Source organism: Lipotes vexillifer, unplaced genomic scaffold (genome assembly GCF_000442215.2).
Source record: "Lipotes vexillifer unplaced genomic scaffold, Lipotes_vexillifer_v1.1 scaffold584, whole genome shotgun sequence".
In the NCBI taxonomy this organism is placed as follows: Eukaryota; Metazoa; Chordata; class Mammalia; order Artiodactyla; family Lipotidae; genus Lipotes; species Lipotes vexillifer.
In genome coordinates this window covers 2015729-2024565 of record NW_006783036.1, presented here as the reverse complement: position 1 = coordinate 2024565, position 8837 = coordinate 2015729, and the positions used below count along the sequence as shown (strand labels likewise).

The 8837-nt window shown below is 46.1% G+C and overlaps 1 protein-coding gene across 1 annotated transcript in view; it reads left to right on the top strand.

The window, feature by feature from the left end:
- Positions 1–5360, top strand: part of RCOR1 (REST corepressor 1) — a 126116-nt gene extending 120756 nt beyond the window's left edge. Inside the window, exons 9-12 of the mRNA XM_007455615.1 lie at positions 13–90; positions 317–374; positions 1006–1235; positions 5319–5360. Coding sequence (XP_007455677.1) covers positions 13–90; positions 317–374; positions 1006–1235; positions 5319–5360 — 408 coding nt within the window. The remainder of the gene's footprint in view (positions 1–12; positions 91–316; positions 375–1005; positions 1236–5318) is intronic.
- Positions 5361–8837: the final 3477 nt, after the last annotated feature.

The following is an 8837-nucleotide window of genomic DNA, read 5'->3' as shown; positions in this document are numbered from 1 at the left end:
TCTTTCCCTTAGATTCAGAATATTAAACAGACGAACAGTGCTCTCAAAGAAAAACTTGATGGTGGAATAGAACCATATCGACTTCCAGAGGTAGGATTATGTTAACATCATCTTTGAAGTCACACCTGAGTTTATGTGTTTAAGAATTTACTGTCTGTGTCTCCAGTACACATCTCTTAGAAGGAAAGGTATAGACATAACTTTATAAACCTAGTTGATGTTAGAATTATGATATGAGAAAAAGATTCATTAATCCTCATAAGGACATACTCATCTCTAAAGGTAGTATGCTAATAGGACTCATTTGGATACCCAGGTCATTCAGAAATGTAACGCACGTTGGACCACAGAGGAGCAGCTTCTCGCCGTACAAGGTAGGAGGAAGTTCTTATAAAATAAAGGTTTAGGAACAGCAGTCGCTTTCAGGAAAAAATTATACCCCATCCTGCTCCCAGCACATCATTCATGTTGAAACAAATCCTTGGAGGATTATGTCCTTCTAGTGGGCATCATTTTAGCTAAATTACTGCATTCTCTTTGGGCTTTGCTTTTTTCCTTTCCCATGTCTCACAAGATGTAAAAATTAATCCGGAAGCCTCCGTGTTTAAAGGTGTATTTCACTTTAGCAGCTCCTCGTTGGGTTCTGAGGAGTCAGGAAGTAGAGCTCGCGTGTTGGGGTTGTATGGTTGGAGGTGTTCTAGTCCTGGGGACCCTGAAGAGACTAGTGTAGGATGTCCATGGCATAGGGCAATTGCTGGGTGACTTCAGTTACCACGCGACATACGTCAGGGAGGCGCAGACCCTGCGTGACAGGGTCACACGGAGTGTCTCTGCCAGTCGTCCACACTGGACTCTATAGTACTCCTGTCCATTAGTACGCTAAGATAGTACCTGCTGTTGAAAGCCTCTATGTCTCCTTATCTGGATAAGGGGTAAGTCTCAATTGTGTGTGTGTGTTTTTTATATTTTTCTTGTGTTGAAAAAAATGCTTTCTTACATCCTTAGCCATTAGGAAATACGGCCGAGATTTTCAGGCAATCTCAGATGTGATTGGGAACAAATCAGTGGTACAAGTGAAAAACTTTTTTGTAAATTATCGACGCCGCTTCAACATAGATGAAGTTTTACAAGAATGGGAGGCAGAACACGGGAAAGAAGAAACCAATGGTCCCAGTAACCAGAAACCTGTAACGTCCCCGGATAATTCTGTCAAGATGCCTGAAGAGGAAGACGAGGTAAGTCTGAAACAGTTGATCTCTGCCAGATTCAGACTCAGTTCTCCAGTTAGTGTCTTCATTGATGACCTTTTCCAGCTGTAGAAATACTTTTAGGTTTCAGCTATGTCAGTAACTTGACTTTTACCTGTAAATGCCATAATACATGTGTTGACTTCAGTCACTTTTTGGTCACTGCGTATATTATTCACATTTTAATTTCTGGACAAATTCTTAATTCCATCCTGGTTTCCTCCGGCCACAAAATATTCCACATTACCAATATTTCCTTAAATACAATGACAGCTTTGCCCTAAAACAGTAAGTTAGAAGTGCCTTGAGTATCAGTAAAGCTCAGTTGTGTGAAATGTGCTGTCATCTCCTGTGAGGTTTATGAGCGTACCGGCGAGTCTGCAGGTTCCTGGTCTGTCTGCTTCCACATCCGCTTGCCGTGCTGCTCTTTGGGGCTGACCTGCTGGAGTACTGATGGGGACACTTGTAGGTCCTGGGTTGCATGGAGGCTGGCATCCTGGTCGTCTCCTGGGTGGTGGCACGGGTTTCATCAGCCCGGGCAGCAGAGGTCGGGGTGGGGGAGATTGTGGAGGCTGCCCCTCCCTCTGCACTTTTACCTCCCCCCCGCCCACGGACGCTGAGGCAGGGCTGGGAGCCAAGAGTTCATTGCTGCTGCCTTTAACATTTGCATTTGCTCACTGACATGGCAATTTAAGGGCTAATTTGCTTATCACTTTCTCATCAGCATCTTCCCCAAATGGGGCAGGAGTGATTTGGAGTTGCCTCTTTTGTATTGCCCCTGCCGCCCTTCCCCCCGCCCCGGGGGAGAGCCTTGTGAAGAGGACACCCAGCGGGTGGCTTTGCGAGGCCTGTCAGGAGACAAACACTAGTTCCGTTAGAATTAGACTCTTTAGAGCCTTCTACCAGAAAATCTTTGTAGTTAAGTGTACAAAACCTATAGTACTGACAATGTGAGTGGGGTCCTTGAGTCACACCCAGGCATGGCCTGCGCATGGAGCAGGATAGCATATGAGCACAACAAAGGTGTTTTTCTCTGTTGGCAGTGATTTTTGTCTGTGTGCTAATTTCCCCTTTAGCAACAAATTAATTTCCCTGAAGTCCTGGACTCAATTTAGGAAGCACTGAAAAGATGAGGATTGCTGGGGAAAGAACGTCAGAATTTGCAAGAGTGAAAGCTTTCTTCCAAGTATGTTTTCTGACTTAAGTCCCAGGAAGCAGAAATAATAGGAAACTCAGATTTCCTGCCTCTCAAATTTAATCAAAGCCACAGCTTCAGCAGGGTTAGCATAGAAATGAGATAGTAGATTTAGGGCCCAGGGTCATGATTTTCTTAGGCCTCTGGCTCTTTGACTGACTAGCTTAGGTTAAGTCAGCTACATTTTCCTCATTTCTCGTTAGTCCAGAAGTCCATCCTTCATGGTCCACTTGCGGGGCTGATGGCACATCAGAGTCCCCTCAGCCTGTCTGCCTGGCTCGTCCATAGGTGACCTCTCCCTCCCAGCAGCACGTCTTCTCTCTCTCTCTGATGGTTGATGTTCCCTGTGTCTGTTTACCCAGCCTGCTCTTCAGAAGGAATGGGATTATCTAACTCAACCCGAATATATAATCTTTATAGCTCCTTTGAAATTTTTTCACTTCTTTAGTCATTTAAAACTAACTCACTCACTCTCTCTCTCCCTCTCTCTCTCTCTCTCTCTAACTCAACCCGAATATATAATCTTTATAGCTCCTTTGAAATTTTTTCACTTCTTTAGTCATTTAAAACTAACTCACTCACTCTCTCTCTCTCTCTCTCTCTCTCTCTCTCTCTCTCTCTCTCTCTCTCTCTCTCTCTCTTTCTCTCTCTCACACACACACACACACACACACAGACGTGCACGCACGTGCATGCCTATATTTCCTTTTCTTTATCCCTTTCTTTTTATTTATTTTTTTATTTTATACATTTATTTTATTTTATTTTTATTTTTGGCTGCGTTGGGTCTTCGTCGCTGCATGTGTGCTTTCTCTAGTTGCGGCGAGCAGGGGCCCCTCTTCCTGTGGTGCATGGGCCTCTCAGTGCGGCAGCTTCTCTTGCTGCGGAGCACGGGCTCTAGGCACGCAGGCTTCAGTAGTTGTAGCTCGCAGGCTCAGTAGTTGTGGCTCACGGGCTCCAGAGCACAGACTCGGTAGTTGTTGCGCACGGGCTTCGTTGCTCCGCAGCATGTGAGATCTTCCTGGACCAGGGATCGAACCCATGTTCCCTGCACAGGCAGGCGGATTCTCAACCGCTGACCCACCAGGGAAGTCCCTCCCTTTCTTTTTATGTTTCTTATGGTACCAGCCCTCCTGCTTCACCACCCTGGTTTTCTGTTCTCCATATGTTAGTTTGCAGAAGGAAATTAATCTGTAAGGACCAGCTGCTTCTCTGTGTCCACCAAGGGCCTAAGGGAACTGGTTAATTGTCTGTCTAATCAGTGCTCAGAACTTAGTGTCCTTGTAATTTCCCATTCTTGTTTATCCTTTGGAATCCAGCTGCTGAGAAAGATGTCTGCTGGTGTCCTGCCTGCCCTCGGGTTTTATATATTTATGCAGCACAGACAGGGAGGAGGCCATCAGATTTGAGAAGTTCTGGAAACATAGCGGTCTGTCAGCTGCGGGCTTTTTTTTCCTTCAGAGCTAAGGAGGGAGAGCAGCCCAAGAGGGTTGAGCTTTTGAGACTCAAGAGTTCTCTGGGGGGGGGCTTCCCTGGTGGCGCAGTGGTTGAGAGTCCGCCTGCCGATGCAGGGGACATGAGTTCGTGCCCCGGTCCGGGAGGATCCCGCGTGCCGCGGAGCGGCTGGGCCCGTGAGCCATGGCCGCTGGGCTTGCGCGTCCGGAGCCTGTGCTCCGCAATGGGAGAGGCCGCAACAGTGAGAGGCCCGCGTACCTTAAAAAACAAACAAAAAAAAAAGAGTTCTCTGGGGTGGCCAAGGATAGAGTACGGGGAGGTGTCAGAAAAGCACAGAGGGATGCTAAAAGTAACTGAATTGGAGATAGACATTCTCGCTTAAAATTATAGAATGATTGAGTGTATTACTAGTGAGGAGAAATCTGATTTGACTAACAACCATTCTCATAAATTGGGATTTCACCTGAAGGCGCAGCTGTTTTCAGATTTTGGACTCTTAGCTCAGCTGTTTCCTTAGAAGTAAGGCACCACGGGGGTAGCAGTGAGCTCTGTGACTTGTAGGCTTGGGTCTGGAAGTCAGTCTTAAAAAATGAGAGTAGAGAGTTAAGAAATGCCTTTGAAGCTTCTAAGAAGATCCTGCGATCTTTGGTATCGTCTGTACCCCAGCATGTTCTGGTGGCTGTTTGCTGAACGGGGTAGGCACCATGGTGTACCCTCCGGCTGGTCCTAGGACACCTGAGTGTTGCTGTTTGCCAGGCACTGTGCTGATATGCCCTTTGCAGGGATTCTTATTTAATCCTGTGAAGTAGACATCGTTATTATGTATATTCTGCTGATGAGAAAACTGAAGCTCAAAGAGAAATGATACCTCGTCCAAGGACACACAGCTAGAAAGGACAGAGCCAGGATTTGAACCCAAGACACGTGGCCGCAGGGGCCACACTCTCGCCCTCCGTCCGCCCGCCTGGCCTCAGCACAGGCATTGCCTCGGGGCCCTGTGTTTGCGGGGCAGGGTGGGTTGGGCTGCACCAGACTGGAGTTAGCAGTTTATATTGTTTGCCTGTCTTTTTTTAAAAATAAATTTATTTATTTTATTTTCATTTATTTTTGGCTGCATTGGGTCTTTGTTGCAGTGCACGGTCTTTCTCTAGCTGCAGCCAGCGGGGGCTACTCTTCGTTGCGGTGTACAGGCTTTTCATTGCGGTGGCTTCTCTTGTTGCAGAGAACGGGCTCTAGGCGCACGCACGGGCTTGGTAGTTGTGGCTCACGGGCTTAGTTGCTCCGCAGCATGTGGGATCCTCCCAGACCAGGGATCGAACCCATGTCCCTGCATTGGCAGGCGGATTCTTAACCACTGGCCACCGGGGAAGCCCCCTGTATTGTTTACCTGTCTTTGATTCTGCTTTTTCTCCTCTGCTCAGGCTGCTTCTGTTCTTGACGTCAGATACGCATCTGCCTCATGAGAAACTCTGGTGGCTTTGAGCACTTGGTATGGACGACTGTGTTATCCAGGATTCAGGTATCACAAGACATCACCTAGCCATCTGCATCACATCTCTGTGGACAAGCAGCTATTACCAAAAAGGCATACACTTCCAGTCCTGTGCTACATCTGCCTTAATTCTCTGCTCGTTCCTCCGTGTTGGCGCCACTTCCCGGAGAGCTCTTTGCGTCTCTCGCTCTGCCTAAGTGAGGGGGGTCCCGTGGCCTGCCCGCCTCCTGCGACCCTGGGGACCACCGCCTCAGTCGGAGCCCCGGCCCACCAACAGCAGCTCTTCCCCGTCGGCGGCTTCAGAACAGGTAGTCGACTCGGAAGGCGTGACTCTGTTCCTGCATGGCCTGCAAGCTCTACTTTGTGCATAATGTAATTTTCAGAGTAACTGTGACCCCATTGGCCTTCTGGGAAGTTTCCTTTGTTCTTTTCTGAGGCATCCACCTAAGTGATATCATGCTTCTTTGGAAATCACAATATATTGGCAGACTGCATTATAACCCTTATCGTGCCAAACAGCCTGACACAACTCACATTTCCCTAAATGTCGGTATAATTATGGTTTATAAATTTAGTTGGCTTCAATCTCTCCCTTCTCCCTTCCCGCGAGATAGAAAGCTCATTCATAGCAACTGTCCTTGGACACTATAGCTCAGAGGGAACGTGGACTCAACACTTCGTGCCGTCAACTTTCAGATCGTCACCCCAGGATGGGCGTCACCCTGTCTGTTCCTGACCCCCCACCCGTACCACCGCCCAACTCCAAGAGATTTGGTCTATACCACTGTACCTGGTGCTTGTACATTTGGAATTGGTGCCTTCTCCTTTTGGCAACCATGTTTTCAACCCTTTTTCTGTTTCGGTGTCTTATTTCTTCTTTAAAGTTTATTGCTTGCCAAAGATGACATCACTGAGATTAGGAGACAGGGGAGAACTTGCTGCAGGTTCTTGACAGTGTGCAGATTTTAAATGTCAGGTTAGGGCAATAATAAAGGGTATTGGAGTAGCTGGTGATGGTTTTATAAAAGCTACGTGCTGTTTGTTCCCCGTCCTGTTGGTATGCCTGGCCTTTCACATGTCACTCCACATAGCCTCTGTGTCCGTCATGTACTGATGTGACCACGTGAGCACCATCCTCTCTCAATATTATATCAATAGTACAGGACAGAGACGTGATCAGTTAGTTATTGGCTCTAGTGAGACCAAGATGGAAAGAAACAGTCTGCGAAGTGGTATGTAATGCCTTTGGTTGGACTGGGAACAATTACAAATGTTTAATAAATGTTTAAAACTTCCATAATCACTTTTATTCTCTTGCCAGACCGTGGGCTCTTGAGGGGTTGAGGGTAGACTGCGAGGTGTGCTCTAATGTGACCCATTCCCCATCCCCCGGTTGGTTCAGCCTGCACTAAATGTGTTGAAGGAGCTTTTTTTTGTTGTTGGTTTTTGCATCATTTAAATATTTTTCGTGCTTTCAATACCAAAAAGAAAAAAAATTGCAGATGCTTTAAGGCATAAACAGAATTCTTAAGAATTTGAAATATGCAATTAAAATTTGATGTGTTTTGCCTCCCAAGCACCTTGGCTTTTTTTTTTTTTTTTTTTTTTTTTTTTAAGTCAGCTGGTTTTCTCTTTAGGAAGAGGGTCAGCAAGAAACCTAGATTGTTTGGAATTGTACTTCTTTTTTTGAAATCTGGAGAAAGGTCATTCGAAAGGGGAGTGAAATGGGACTTTGCCGGTTTTCAACACTTGTCCCTGCGAGAGGTGTCTGTTGACGAGGAGCTGGTGAAGGAGAGCGTGAGAGGGGCTGGGGGCATCACAGCTCGCCGCTCCCACCTACACGGGGCGGCACAGTAACACTAGTCACAGCCTAGGGCTCATTTTGTTTTTATCATGAGCCTGCTGTGTGATTGGAAAATGGCAGGAAAAACGTGGGTAAGAGGCGGCATAAGTTTTGCACGTCGCTCAAAGGGGACGCTAGGCCTGAAAGATTTCGCTTCTCCTTGCTTCTTCTCGAGACCTCCTTCCTCTTAACGGAAGCAGTAGGCAATTTGCTGCAGTGGTTTCCCTGCCAGTAGAGCTGCTGTTCCTCTCTTCACCCCCAGGCTATTTTCCTTAAGAATCGATCCCCTTTGGCAGTGCTTGAAGGTTTTGGTGCTGGGTCCTGTGTGGCGCGGCAGGCATCCCGGCAGTGCCAGGCCTCTGTCTGTGCTCAGACATCCCCTTACCTGGTTCCTGGCACCAAGTGGTCCCCAGTCCTGAAGAGTCACGTGCTGGAGTACTTGCTATCACAGCAGCTGAATTTCGGCTTTCTCTCCGAGGGGGAGGGGCATGTCGTTTTCATTTGCCAGAAGGAAAACAGGCAGTTGTCTTTGCCTTCATTGTAGTCTCATGCGTAAGATAGCACTGTGTTTTAAACTGTTTCATTACACTGTCTTTGCAGTGATGTTGTAAATGCAAGAAATCACTTAGCTTTGGAAGCCAAGTGATTTGATCTTATTTTATGGGAAGACCCTTTTTAACATATCAAGACTTCGGTGCATCAGCAGGCTGTGTTTGGATATGTAAGGGGTGCACAGTGACAACTGCTTTGGATGCAATGTTCACTTAAGCTTTGTCTTCTTAAAAATTATCAATGTGAATGTCATAATTATATATTTTTTTTGTGGAAAATTTCTCCTAAGTATAAGTTATTGTGCAAAATATAGTACCATTGAAGCAAATGATAGTTTAACTTTTAGTTTAGAAATCCTAAAAGATATAAGTTGTATTGCATATGCATTAAAAGTTTGTTTTATTTAATTTTATGTAGATGTGTAAAGTGTTAGGTAAAATTTTTTTTCACATATTCATTTAAACACCTTGTTACTTGAATATTGTGTTGACTGGTCATAAGCAGTGATGGATTCTGTAATATAGGTCTTTTAACCAGGAAGCAACCCTGCCTCAGTTGTGCTGATCAGGTGAGCAGTGGTGCAGGTCGGTGCTGGTGTCAGCAGGAGCCTGAGGTTAGTGTGACCCCCTCCGCGCCCCGCTTCCCCCGTGTCGTCTTGGTACATTCGTGCCTACCAGACACCAGGTCCTCAAGGTGGCTTTTGATAGTCATAAACCTCTAATCAAAAAATGAAAAAGGAAAAATAGTTGAGTTTTAAAAGCTTACTGTGGTGGACTAATTAAGCAGTAGTTTTCTGTGTGTATAACATTTTCTCAACCATCACACACCACTCTTAAGTGTGCTCGTTGTCACTTTAAATTTCAACTATGCCCTATTTTTGTCTTTCTGAATATCAGATGTACTATTGGTATAATTACAGACCAAAAATAAGCCAAATAGTGCATTACACTAACTGGATCCCTTCTTATATGAGCAAAGGACGGATGGAGCCAGCCCACACGAGAGCCTCATGTCTGTTGTCTAGCCTGATCTAAATCAAGTGACCCAGGATTC